The sequence below is a fragment of the Podarcis melisellensis genome (assembly GCF_964234715.1).
Source record: "Podarcis melisellensis genome assembly, chromosome: 12".
Lineage (NCBI taxonomy): Eukaryota > Metazoa > Chordata > Lepidosauria > Squamata > Lacertidae > Podarcis > Podarcis melisellensis.
The window spans coordinates 56,615,935-56,630,021 of record NC_138544.1 but is presented as its reverse complement, the minus strand read 5'-3'; the positions used below and the strand labels follow the sequence as shown (position 1 = coordinate 56,630,021).

The 14,087-nt window shown below is 50.8% G+C and overlaps 1 protein-coding gene across 9 annotated transcripts in view; it reads right to left on the bottom strand.

Moving 5' to 3' along the window:
* Positions 1–2,119: 2,119 nt before the first annotated feature.
* NBEAL2 (neurobeachin like 2) overlaps positions 2,120–14,087 on the bottom strand; it is a 202,455-nt gene continuing 190,487 nt past the window's right edge. For all 9 annotated transcript variants that reach the window (XM_081931352.1, XM_081931354.1, XM_081931356.1 and 6 more), the window contains 10 exons: positions 13,315–13,434; positions 12,230–12,319; positions 11,621–11,730; positions 11,022–11,194; positions 9,170–9,264; positions 8,967–9,083; positions 7,782–7,943; positions 5,150–5,298; positions 3,239–3,374; positions 2,120–2,361 (listed from right to left, as the gene is read on the bottom strand). In XM_081931352.1, coding sequence (XP_081787478.1) covers positions 2,260–2,361; positions 3,239–3,374; positions 5,150–5,298; positions 7,782–7,943; positions 8,967–9,083; positions 9,170–9,264; positions 11,022–11,194; positions 11,621–11,730; positions 12,230–12,319; positions 13,315–13,434 — 1,254 coding nt within the window. In that variant the 3' untranslated portion in view covers positions 2,120–2,259. The remainder of the gene's footprint in view (positions 2,362–3,238; positions 3,375–5,149; positions 5,299–7,781; positions 7,944–8,966; positions 9,084–9,169; positions 9,265–11,021; positions 11,195–11,620; positions 11,731–12,229; positions 12,320–13,314; positions 13,435–14,087) is intronic.

Sequence of the window (14,087 nt, the reverse complement as noted above, 5' to 3'; positions counted from 1 at the left end):
CTCCCGACTTTCTGCAAATGTAGGGAGACCCCAGAGAGATGGGGCCAAGTCGTCAGGTCTGCCCTCCCCACTCAGTGCTTTTGCTAGACTTCTGCAGGACTGGCAATTAGTTTTTCAAAACAGGGGCAATCGCAGAAGTGTGGCAGTGCTGCCCACTAAGGGGAAAAGCCAGCGTTGTTATTTTTTACTGGCGCTGAATCACCCGGGGGGTGGACTGGATGATCCTTGAGGTCCCCCCTTCCAACTCTCCAGCCCACAATGACTCCCCTGAACCCACCCTACTCCTTGCGTCCTTTGGGAATGCAAAATTTGCTGCACGCGGGTTATTCTCCCAAGCTTCTCACCGGGCCAAAGTCCTGTTGTTGTTTTTTAAAAGCTGGACCCCAAGGGGAACTTGCTGCTGGTGACATCGGCTTCCACCAGCCTGGTGCCCCCCTCCAAATGTTTTGGGTTGACAGGCCTGGCTGGGCCTGATGGGAGCTGTGAGCCAAAATACCTGGTGCCAACCGGACTGGCTTTTTATGCTTGTGTGATGCTGATGGGAGGCTTCCTGTTAACACCAGGCAAGTCACCAATTTCAGAGTTAAACCCAAACCTGTTTTCTCCTCCTATCCACTGCCCCAGTCCAACAAGACAAGGAACTGAAGCCCAGACCGCTATCTAGGGGTTGGTGAATAGAATAAAAAGCACCAAGGTCTCAAAATTTGCTGCAACTGGTTAAGGGGGGGGAGTTGGGGAACGGTGTCGAAATCACACACCTTTCAAACTGGCACAAAAACAAAAGCCCTGGATGAGGGTTGATGCAAAGGTAGCTGTAAAAGTAAAAACCAACCTTCAACACTGAGCAGGTTTGGTGCTTATAAGATAAAGCACTTTAGGGTGCAGGTCAGAGTCACCAGCAGACCTCAGCTAGCTCCTTCGAAGGTTTTTTCAATGTTTGACCGGTGACGGTAAAGGGAGCGTGGCTCCCTTAAGAGAGGAACGCTGGGCTTGTTCCATGGGGGGAGAGCAAGAGGTCGAAAGCAGTAGGTCAGCCGGAGGGCTAGAAGGCCAGGAATCTCACCTCTGTGGGACCAGAAGACTGCATGGATGTCTTCTCCCGAATATGCTGAGCAGAGGCCGCCAGAAACTAAGGCTTGCTGGGTAAAAAGTTGGGGTGAAGACACAGAGGTTTACCAAGTGGCAGGGTTTTATTGCTGGTGAAGACACTTGCGGGACCCTAAGCCAGCCGTGTGCAGTACGATTACAGACATCCTGTTGCTCTGCTCCTTGCCCGCCCGCCCCCATTCCACCAAGACGACCCCCTCAACTTGTGGGGGGTCACCGGTACCAAGCCATCCAGAGCGAGTAGGACTTTGGGGAGGGGGTTCCCCTCGCCTCCTCCTTCCCTTTTTCAAACCAGAGGGTAGGTTTAGGGCAGGCGCCCCCAAACCCGGCCCTCCAGATGTTTTTGGGACTACAAATCCCATCATCCCTGACCGCTGGTCCTGTTAGCTAGGGGTGATGGGAGTTGCAGTCCTAAAACAGCTGGAGGGCCGCATTTGGGGGTGCCTGGTTTAGGGGGTCAGGGTAGGACGTGCCGAAGACCCCTGGCGTAATGCTTTGCTGCCAGAGTTATCTGCCGGCCATTACAGCTTTCTCTCTCTAGAGCAAGAGGACAGAACTCCCGCCTGGGTGAGGGAAAAGCAGACGTCTTCGGGATCGGTGCAATTTTCTCGAAGTAGTGCAACGAAAACGGGTCCTTTTAAGGCCATCGGAGAAAGACCAGACCGCAGTTTTGAGGCTGGTGCGTCTATTGCGTTTCTGTCCCCCAAAACCGCCAAGGATTGGGGGGAGGCGGATAAGGTACTCTCCCCCCCAACCCCAATTCCAGTCCTCTGTCTCTTTTCCCGGTGTGACAACCATGTCACGCAATTGCCCCTTCAAGCGTCGCAGGAATCGAGTCTCGGTCGGGGAAACGAGGAACAGCCGGATGGGCTCTAGGAAGCCCTTTCCCCCGCGATTGTTCTGTGTGCGATGCCCTCGGAAGGCTGCTCCAGGTGTGTTAAGAGACCTCCGAGTTGCAGGTGGGTCCCTCAGGAAGTTTGTTTTCCTCCTTCTTCTTCTTCCATGTAGGAGAACTCTGCGGATCGCGACGCTCCGGGGACAATGCAAAGAGGCCTCCGGGCAGCGGAAGACGCCCCCAAAGCGGGTGAGGGCGGGCAGATCCCATGTCCCGCCGTGGCTGCGAGGCTACAGGTGAAAGCCGACCCAAACTGCTTACTTCGACTCTGCGGGATTGTATTCTGTCTCCCCGGACGACACCTGGGAGATGCGCCGCGTCGAACGCCACAGCCGCCTGTGGAACTGCCCCGACTTCACCTGCAGGCAGAAGGCGGACCAGGAAGCAAAGGGAGGTGGGAAATTAGTTGTTATTATTATTATTATTATTATTATTATTATTATTATTATTATTATTATGTGTTATCAGAGCTCTAAGGTCTCCAATATAAATTAAACGTTCATAAATGTACAAGGCAAACGCATACATAGGTATATAAACCACATGTCTGAAATAGCACAGGAGAGCAATTCTGAAGCCATTTTGACTCTCCCAAATTGACCTCAAATATTTCTCTGCACTGAGGAAGGAAATGGGAAAGGCACCCCCTCCTTGTCCTTTTTGCTTACAAATCCTATCTTAAGGGCGTATTTGTGTGTGAATAGGGTGAGCCTGATTCAGGAACTAAGGTATTAACCGTCACAAAAGAATGGCCAGGCCGCAGAGGTAATGCAATCAGTGACCATTATCAGGTATCCTGGCAGGCAAGATTTCTGCTGTAGACCTTCTGTGACGTATGTACAGTGGTACCTTGGGTTAAGAAGTTAATTCGCTCTGGAGGTCCGTTCTTAACCTGAAACTGTTCTTAACCTGAAGCACCACATTAGCTAATAGGGCCTCCCACTGCCGCCCAATTTCTGTTCTCATTCTGAAGCAAAGTTCTTAACCTGAGGTACTATTTCTGGGTTAGCGGAGTCTGTAACCTGAAAACAGGAGTGCCTGGCATGCTCTGGTCCATCGGGTCACGAAGAGTCAGACACGACTAAACAACAACATGGGCCGCTTGTGCCCCATAGGCCTTAGGTTGCTGACCATTGCCATACAGGCTCTTGGATACTCCATAAGGGAAAAAGGAGCAGGTTCCCCCCCCATAACACTAGGAAGAGTTGAGCTGAAGGGCAGCTGTCACTCACTTACCTCCAGAGGCTGCCCTGCTCCGACCACAATCAGTTTCCCATCCTCCAAGCCCACGAGAATGTGGCTCTTCTCCTTCGTCACCGAGACACTGTAGATGGGGACCTTCATTGCCAAAGGGGCGACAGCAGCTTGGAGGCTAAAAGGAGAGGAGGGGGGGCGACTGTGTTAGGTACCGAGGCACTTAAAATCTAAAATAGGTAAAGATAAAGGGACCCCTGACTGTTAGGTCCAGTCGTGGCCGACTCTGGTTTCGCGGCGCTCACCTCGCTTTATTGGCCGAGGGAGCCGGCGTACAGCTTCCGGGTCATGTGGCCAGCATGACTAAGCTGCTTCTGGCAAAACAGAGTAGTGCACGGAAATGCCGTTTACTTTCCTACCGGAGCGGTACCTATTTATCTACTTGCACTTGGACGTGCTTTTGAATTGCAAGGTTGGCAAGAGCAGGGACTGAACAATGGGAGCTCACCCTGTCGCGGGGAATCGAACCGCCGACCTTCTGATTGGCAAGTCCTAGGCTCTGTGGTTTAACCCACAGCGCCATCCGCGTCCCTCAAAATAACGAGCATAATAAAGGCAGGAACAGGCGTGGGGAAATCTTAGTGCAGTACGACTGTAAGTTAGAATTTAAAAACAAAACATCCAAATAATTTTAATTGGTTTTTATGTAAATATAAGAGCAACATATACCTCCAGGAGCGTCTCCTATACATACATATACATACACACACATACGTCTCCACCCCCATCGTTCTGCCCGGACAATGAGGTCCAGCTCCAAGGGCCTTCTGGCAGTTCCCTCCATGCGAGAAGCGAGGTTACAGGGAATCAGGCAGAGGGCCTTCTCGGTGGTGGCGCCGCCCTGTGGAACACCCTCCCATCATGATGTCAAGGAAATAAACAACTATCTCAGTTTTAGAAGACATCTGAAGGCAGCCCTGTTTAGGGAAGTTTTTAATGTTTGATTTTTTTTGTGCTTTTAATCTTCTGTTGGGAGCCGCCCAGAGTGGCTGGGGAGAGGGCCACAGCTGAGCTTTGTTCGTGCTTAGAGGCTCCCGCAATGGGCATATGGTTAGCTATTGCAGAACAGGACGCCGGACCAGATGGATCACTGATTCAGATGTGTTGCCGGACTCCAACCCCCATGAGCCCCGGCCAGCGCGGTCGACCGTCAGGCATGATGGGAGTTGTAGTCCAACAGATCCCTTGTTGGATGTGAAGTTTCAGAGGCTGCTTAATGTGGACTGCTTAGCGTTCCAAACAAGGTGTGTGAGATGCTGTCTGTTCGGGCACAAGGGCAACTGAGCCGAGCATCAAGGGTTATCTCCCGCTTGGACTACTGCAATGCACTCTACGTGGGGCTACCTTTGAAGGTGACCCGGAAACTACAACTAATCCAGAATGCGGCAGCTAGACTGGTGACTGGGAGCGGCCACCGAGACCATATAACACCGGTCTTGAAAGACCTACATTGGCTCCCAGTATGTTTCCGAGCACAATTCAAAGTGTTGGTGTTGACCTTGAAAGCCCTAAACGGCCTCGGTCCAGTATACCTGAAGGAGCGTCTCCACCCCCATCATTCTGCCCGGACGCTGAGGTCCAGCTCCGAGGGCCTTCTGGCGGTTCCCTCATTGCGAGAAGCAAAGCTACAGGGAACCAGGCAGAGGGCCTTCTCGGTAGTGGCGCCCATCCTGTGGAACGCCCTCCCATCAGATGTCAAAGCGATAAACAACTACCTGACATTCAGAAGACATCTGAAGGCAGCCCTGTTCAGGGAAGTTTTTAACGTGTGATATTTTACTGTATTTTTGGTTTTTATGGAAGCCGCCCAGAGTGGCTGGGGAGGCCCAGCCAGATGGGCGGGGTATAAATAATAAATTATTATTATTATTATTATTATTGGTAAGCCTTTACCTTTGCAGGTCCCTGATCTGCAAGGAGCACTGAATGGTCCCCAGAACGACAAACTCTTCTGTGACGCACATGGCCGTCACCTGCTCGTCCAGAGGGATGGAGACCAGATGCTTGCCGTTGACGGAGTACAGGTGTAGGGCAAACTTGTCCTTCAAGAAATGAGAGGTAGAGGTTAATAATAATAATAATAATAATAATAATAATAATTTTTATTTATACCCCGCCCTCCCCAGCCAAGGCCGGGCTCAGGGCGGCTAAGAAGCAATAATAAAAGCAAGTTGAATGAATACAACTTAAAAACAACATTAAAATACAACATTAAAATATTGAAACATTAAAATATTAAAATGTAGCCTCATCGCAGGAGAAAGGAAAAGGAAAAAGAAAGAGGGAGGAAGGGAATCAAATTGGCTCCAAGCCAAAGGCCAGGCGGAACAACTCTGTCTTACAGGCCCTGCGGAAAGAAATCAGATCCCGCAGGACCCTGGTCTCATGAGGCAGAGTGTTCCACCAGGCCGGGGCCAGTGTTGAGAAGGCCTTGGCTCTGGTTGAAGCTAATCTAACTTCCTTAGGGCCCGGGACCACTAGGGTGTTGCTATTTATGGACCTTGAAGCTCTCCGTGGGGCAGACCGGGAGAGGCGGTCCCGTAGGTACGAGGGTCCTAGGCCATGAAGGGCTTTAAAGGTCGAAAGCAGCACCTTAAATCTGACCCTGTTCTCCACCGGGAGCCAGTGCAGCTGGAAAAGCACTGGGTGAATATGCTCCCATGGCAGAGACCCCGTGAGGAGCCTCGCTGCAGCATTCTGCACCCACTGGAGTTTCTGGGACAGCTTCAAGGGCAGCCCCGCGTAGAGCGAATTACACTAGTCAAGCCTGGAGGTGACCGTCGCATGGATCACTGTGGCCAGGTCGGGGCGGGAAAGGTAAGGGACCAACTGCTTGATGCTTAGCCAAGGATGCTCTCGCAAGAGCCGCTCCTTCAAACGGAAACTTTAAGCAGCCCCGCCAATGCCTCACAAACCGCACCAGCAGAGGTCTTTGGCGTGTGTGAAAGCTGGAAGTGAGAAAGGGCCACTGTGCAAGACACCAGGCCTGGGCAAGGCCCTGGCTCCCAAAATGGGTCTCTCAACAAGCACCCACGAGTCCTGCGCTGCTTCTGCCAGTGGCTCCACTTCACCTTTGCCTAAACTCATGCCCGGCAGCAGCGAGGGCCCACCAGAAAAAAAATCCTTTTCCTCTTCCCTCCCTGATGTTCTTTCCTTGTGTGTCATGGCTTTTTAAGAGTGTGAGCCTGCGGGTAGGGACCATCTCGTTTTGACCGTACGTAAACTGCTCTGGGATTTTTCTTGGCTGGACAAATGCTCCGAATAAATAGAAAATGAATAAATGTAGGGGTGCAAATATCCAGTGGGGGGGGGTCAGGTGGGATTGCTATGAGGAATTACGAAATATGGAGCAAGCCATTGTGTCAGCGATGAAAGCATTGCGTTGACTGGGTTTGATTCACTGACAATAATTTCTGATCGAATCCCACAAGCCTCTCCATCCCTGCCATTTGCTTTCTCTACGCCTGACAGGCATGTATAAATATTCTAAATACACAGGCCAGTTGTTCATCAGGCATCCTGGGTCATAAAGATAGTATGTAACTTTGATGTAGTTAATCTTTAGGTAGATCTTAAGGGCCAGGACGTGGGTGGCACTGTGGGTTAAACCACAGAGCCTAGGACTTGCCGATCAGAAGGTTGGCGGTTCGAATCCCTGCGATGGGGTGAGCTCCCGTTGCTCGGTTCCTGCTCCTGCCAACCTAGCAGTTCGAAAGCACATCAAAGTGCAAGTAGATAAATAGGTACCGCTCTGGCGGGAAGGTAAACGGCGTTTCCGTGCGCTGCTCTGGTTTGCCAGAAGTGCCTTAGTCATGCTGGCCACATGACCAGCTGTACACTGGCTCCCTCGGCCAATAAATTGAGATGAGCGCTGCAACCCCAGAGTCGGTCATGACTGGACCTAATGGTCAGGGGTCCCTTTACCTCTTAGGGCCAGGAAGAGAGTTCACAAGGAGATGGTAAATACTCTTTCCTTGCCATCCATCTTTACTTTCCTGCCTGTTTATGACCTCCGGGGTTTTGCTGAATGCATTCCTCTAGTCCTGTTTTATTTACTCTCAGATATGTATACATGCTCAAAGTAGTCTTTGTAGTTAACAGGATTTCTGATCTGACTTTGTCCCACGTGGGGTTTTTCGAAATGCTCAGAGGAAATCTGATTGGTTCTTACGAACACTGTGTGAAAATTCTTTTGTGAATAAAACGACCTGGGCCAAGGAGTGGACAAGAATTTATTATTGCACTCCGCCCAGTCTTGCTGGTCAAGCCTCGTGTGTATTTTATTAATCAGAGCCCAATCCTCCCTTGCTTTGAGAACGCTACAATAAAAACCGACACCGAATGAGATTTTGGCTCCATGGGCTCCTTCCGTCCTGATTCTACAAGCCCCCAGTTTGTTTTTACAAAGGTCCCTGCGCTGCAGAGAGAGACCCGTTTGAGAATCGCTCGGGACTTGTCTCTCTCATCCGCCAAGGTGACCCGCCTGCTTCGCCCCCCCCCCCAAATAAGGCCCCCCGCAGCCCACCTTCAGAGAGGCTCTCCCTTCCACGGTCGTTTGCACCACAACCTGCCCCTCGTGCCCCATGGTGAGGTTGGAGACGGTCACTGGCAAGGAGCTCTCGCAGGGAGGCCTTAGCGACTGCATGAACTGGCCTCGGCGGACGGTGTGCACAATGACGGTGCCGTCCTGGAAAAAGATAAAGTTTTCCGTGATGAGAAGGATGCCAAGGAAGGGAACGCGGGGAGAGAGAAAGAGAGCACATAATAATAATAATAATAATAATAATAATAATAATAATAATAATAATTTTTATTTTTACCCTGCCCTCCCCAGCCAAAACCGGGCTCAGGGCGGCTAACACCAGATATAAAAACAATTGATTAAAATACAACTTAAAAACTAGATTAAAGTGCAACATTAAAATGCAGCCTCATTTCAGTAGAAACTCAAATCAAAAACTTTGGGGGGATGAAAACGTCAAATCTTCACCAAGGCCAACTATCCGATACGATACTTTTACTGTCATTGTCCCATACGGAACAATGAAAAATCTACATAAGACATTCAAAACCCCCTAAAAACTCTGAAACCCCATTTTAAAATACAATATACTCCTATAGAGACTCCTTATACATAAGGTTACATACGCTTCAGGTTACAGACTCCGCTAACCCAGAAATAGTGCTTCAGGTTAAGAACTTTGCTTTAGGATGAGAACAGAAATCGGGCTCCGGTGGCGCGGCAGCAGCAGGAGGCCCCATTAGCTAAAGTGGTGCTTCAGGTTAAGAACAGTTTCAGGTTAAGCACGGACCTCTGGAACGAATTAAGTACTTAACCTGAAGTACCACTGTACTGCGTTTAAAACCAGAATTGCCTTTGGGCAGAAACCGTTTCTCAGGCGGCTAGTCCTAGTCTTTATAACCCTGTACCTTCTTCCAGAAGGCAGAAGCTGAAAGAGATCATTTCCGGGGTGCGCACTATCCTGCGCTATCTCTGCAGCTTTCTTATGACACCTGGAAGCGTAGATTTGGTCCTAGCCTTTGTGAGGTTCCTAGACACCCTTCTGCCTCTTGTCATCAGAATCTTCTGGGTTCAACTGCGTGTGTACCAGGAGGAGGCCGCGGACAAGAATGAGGTCCCTGCTAAGCGGTGTTCCCACAGGAGATCCAGAAAAGGCGCGTCCAGCCCGGAAGGCACACGCAGACTCACCTTGGACCCCGAGACGGCCATGTCCAACTCGGTGCTGATAGCGACGCACGTGACTTCGTCGTCGTGCCCGTAGAGGACCTGGACGGGCTTGGGGGCCAGGCCACAGGAGAAGCCACCCTGGGGCAGAGGAGAAAAGAGGCCGTCAATCAAATCTCTCAGATCCGTAGAGCTGGGAGGGTCATCCAGTCCTACCCTCCTCTTACCTGCTGCAGGACCTGCCAAACCATGCAGGTGGTATCCCGAGACCCGGATATGAGGTAGATTCCGCACAGATCTAAGGCCAGGCAAGTCACGACGTCTGCAGGGAGAGGAGAGGGGATCACCAAAACAGAAACACACGGATAACAGTCCCCAGTTAGTTACCTTATCTGCATGCAGGGGATAAACATATATACAGTGGTGCCTCGCAAGACAAAAAGAATCCGTTCCGCGAGTCTCTTCGTCTTGCGGTTTTTTCGTCTTGCGAAGCAAGCCCATTAGCGGCTTAGCAGATCAGCATTATTAGCGGCTTTGCGGGCTTAGCGGATCAGCTGATAAGCGGCTTAGCGGATCAGCTGTTAAGCGGCTTAGTGGCTTAGCGGATCAGCTGTTAAGCAGCTTAATGGTTTAGCGGATCAGCTGTTAAGCGGCTTAGCAGCTTGGGAAAAAGGGGGGGAGGAAAAAACCCCCGCAGGAACTCGCAAGACATTTTCATCTTGCGAAGCAAGCCCATAGGAAATTCGTTTTGCGAAGCACCTCCAAAACGGAAAACCCGTTCGTCTAGCGGGTTTTCCGTCTTGCGAGGCATTTGTCTTGCGGGGCACCACTGTACTGTATTTTCTGGAGTATAAGACTACTTTTTAACCCAGGAAAATCTTCTCAAAAGTCGGGGGTCGTCTCATACGCCGGCTACAGCAGCAGCTCCTGCAGCAACTCCCCACCAAAGGATAAAACGACAGCAAATTAAATCAGAGGACACCAAGGTCTCTAGATGAAGCAGAAATACGCTGGAAAATTGGCCCCAGAAGCCCCCCCCAAATCACCAGCAACAGAACGACCCTAACCCCTCCCGGTAGTAGAGCACTAGCAAATTCCACTAGTGGCTCAACAAAAGCAGTAAAAAATCCCCCCTAAATGCTTCAGCAGGTCCGACAAAAGCAATAACCGAGCGAAGTTCAGCGATGTCCTAGCAATTGAGGAAGTGAGTCAAAGAGGAAGCCCTCCAGCTCGCTCCTCTGTATAAACAGACCTGGCCACCCCCCCGGCCACTGGGAAGTGAAGCAGATTTCCAAGCCAGACTAGAGACTGGTTTTTTAAATTTTTATTTGGTGTGCGTTGGAAGAGGGGTAGTCTTATACGGCGAGTATATCCCAAACACTATTATTTTAACTGGAAAAGTTGGGGGTCGTCTTATACACCCAGTCGTCTTATACGCCAGAAAATACGGTACGTATGTACAAATGGAGGAGCATTCAAGGACAACTCCCCGCTGGCAGAAAAGGAGTGTGTCAGGGACGCAATAGTAAGATACCTTTAACGACAGGAAACAAAGAAGAACCACCAGTTTAACCACTGCTCGCTAGGATGATATTCTTCAAACTTTCAGTGAACAAAACAGGAAATAAACTTTAGGAAGAGGTAACAGAACAATAATACTATTGGGATTAAGAGAATTGCTCGTCTGAAAATCCTCCTTCCCTTCTCCGTTAGCATGCATTTGCTAGAATTAGTACGTAAATGCTAGCTTTTCAGTGGTTAGTTAAGCTTGAAGTCCCTCAGGCATGCTTTCAAAATTATTTAGGTTTTCAAATCGCGGGCAAGAAGGTTCACAGAAAAGGAAGGAAACAGCACTCGGATGTTTCCATTCTCTTCTCTCTGTAGCCATGACGACTAGAAACATGCCCTTTTAAGATTGAAGACAGAACGAAAGGGAAGCAGCAATTCTCAGGGTGCCAGAGCCTGCACTCGAGGGTGGAAAATAATACGCTGGCATTTAGACGTTCAGCATGCTCTGTTTTTCGATTCCTCGCGATTTTCAGAAGGGAGTCTCTCTTCCCGCGAGTCGCGGCCTCCTACCTATGTGCCGGTTGATGTGTCCCACAACCTTCCCTCGGCTGAGGGACGTCACCCGCAAGCTGTTGTCCCAGTGGCCTCCGCTGAAGAGGAGCTTCCCATCGTGAGAGACCGTCAGCGTCTTGGAGGACACTTCCACCCCTGGAGCAACGGGTCCATACAGGAAGCGCTGGGTCCTAGCAGGAGGGAGGGAGAAAGAGAGACAGATGTACTCTGCCAAGCAGCGAAGTTTCCGGGTCATGTGGCCAGCATGACTAAGCCGCTTCTGGCGAACCAGAGCAGCGCACGGAAACGCCGTTTACCTTCCCGCCGGAGTGGTACCTATTTATCTACTTGCACTCTGACATGCTTTTGAACTGCTAGGTTGGCAGGAGCTGGGACCGAGCAACGGAGGCTCACCACGTCGCGGGGATTCAAACCGCCGACCTTCTGATCAGCAAGTCCTAGGCTCAGTGGTTTAACCCACAGTGCCACCCGCATCCCACCATTTGTATACATAGCTCAGGATAAATATACTGAACTGAAGAACCTGGAAATATGAGCATTTCTGCTAAAGTGCCGCGGAGAATTCGCGACAAGGTGGGAGCGAAGCGCAGACTCACTTTGCGTTGGAGACGGTGGGGTCTTTGGTGAAGCTGAAATAGTTGGAGATGTTCTTGTCGTAAGGCAGCCAGCCGTGCGTGCCCAGGAGCCCGTTGGCACTGACAGTGACCTGGAAGAAGTTGTTGGGGGGGGGGGCAGATTAGTCAATAAGAGAGGCAGGAAGGCAGCTCACGGCAATGAAGGGGAGGCGGGGAAGGAAGAGGGCAAACAGGAATCGCGGCATCCTTCCTGGGACAAGGGGATGCCCACCCAAAGAGCCGTAGAATTGTTGCAGAGTTGGAAGGGGACCCCTAAATGTCATCTAGTCCAACCCCCCGCAAGCAGGCCTTGGGAGAAAAGCATCAGTTTTCTGATTGGAGGGCCTTCTCGGTGGTGGCCCCGCCCTGTGGAACACCCTCCCTGCAGATGTCGAGGCAATAAAACTATTTTACTTTTAAAAGACAACTGTTTAGGGAAGTTTTTTAATGTCTGACGCTGTATTGTTTTTAATATTCGGTTGGATGCCGCCCAGAGTGGCTGGGGAAACCCAGCCACATGGGCGGGGTATAAATAATAAATTATTATTATTATTATTATTATTATTATTATTATTATGAGTTTGAACCTACCAGCATATCGGGATATCCCTGAGTCATGAAGGAGTGGGCTTGGTTTTTGGGGACCACGGCCTGGACCAGGGGGATCCCGTCGCTGATGCTCTGAAAAAGAACGAGACGAGTCACTGCGTTTTGCCGCTTGGTTTCGGCAAAATCTGTGCCGTGTTACGGTTCCCGCCTTTGTGATAATTCCCCACCACCAGCTACAGAAAAGGAACACACCCACCTCCAGCCTTGCTCTGGGAAAGAAAGGGAAAGGGAGTCGCAGGAGATAGGCGGGTGGCAATGCCCTTTCATACGTATCATACAACTGAGGGGCACTCAACGGTCATCTAGTCCAAACCTCTTTCAACGCAGGAATCTCAAACTAAAGCATCCACAGCCACCCAACCTCTGCTTAAAAACCTCCGAGGAAGGAGAGTCCACCACTTCTCGTGGGGGTCTGTTCCCCTCCTGAAAAGCTCTTGCCACCAGAAAGTTCTTCCTGATGTTGAGATGGACTCTCCGTTCTTGTAACTTGGAAGTCGGTGGTTCGAGTCCCACCCTCCAGGAACAGGAGAAAACAGGCTTCTTCCGTCTGCCACGGGGCAACCCTTCAGATATTTCAAGATGGCTCTCATATCACCTCTCAAGTCTTCTCTTCTTCCCCGGGCTAAACATCCCCAGCTCCTTCGACTGTTCCTCATCAGGCTGGGTTTCCAGACCCTTGATCCTATCGGCTGCCCTCCCTTTGTGCGTGTTCCAACTTGTCAACGCCCTTCTTGAACTGTGGTGTGTTTGCACGTGCCAGTGGTACCTCTGCTTGTGAACGGGATCCGTTCCAAAGGCCCGTTCACAACATGAAAAGAACGCAACCCGCAGCGGCGTGTCTGCGCACGCACGGGTTGCGATTCGCTGCATCTGCGCATGCACGTGACATCATTTTGCGCATCTGCGCATGCACAAGCAGCGAAACCCGGAAGGAACCCTTTTCGGTACTTCCGGGTCGCCGCGGGACGTAACCTTAAAGAACGTAACGTGAAGCGGATGTGACATGAGGTATGACGGTATTTTACACGCGGACACACAAAATCACACCCTGGAGGAAATAGACTTACTTCAGCAAAGAAGGATTTGAGTTCGCTGAGGTTCTCAAAGACATTGGGGGGGATGGTGTCCAGGCGAGAGAGTCTCTTGGACGCTGCGTTTTCGGCAGAGAGCCGGGCTGGATGGGGCTCCTAGAGGAGGGAGGGACAGGATATTTCAAATGGGATAGTGGCATGTTGCATCCTATTTAACTTTGTGTGTCAAACCTCAGTTTCTTATGGCCCCCGCCTATTTGCTGTCCTGTACAATCCACACGGGACGCAGGTGGCGCTGTGGGTTAAACCACACAGCCTAGGACTTGCCGATCAGAAGGTCGGCGGTTCGAATCCCCATGACGGAGTGAGCTCCCGTTGCTCAGTCCCTGCTCCTGCCAACCTAGCAGTTCGAAAGCATGCCAGTGCAAGTAGATAAATAAGTACCGCTCCGGCGGGAAGGTAAATGGCGTTTTCGTGCACTGCTCTGGTTTGCCAGAAGGGGCTTAGTCCTGCTGGCCACATGACCTAGAAGCTGTACGCCAGCTCCCTTGGCCAATAAAGTGAGATGAGCGCCGCAACCCCAGAGTCGGCCACAACTGGACCTAATGCGCTGTGGTGCAGCGGCAGCGGGAGGCCCCATTAGCTAAAGTGGTACCTCAGGTTAAGAACAGTTTCAGCTTAAGAACGGACCTCAAGAACGAATTAAGTTGTTAACCTGAGGTATCACTGTATATTATTATTAAAAGGCATCAATGGCGCATTAAACCACCAACACTCCCCCCCCCCATTCTGCTGTTGCAAATTGGGCA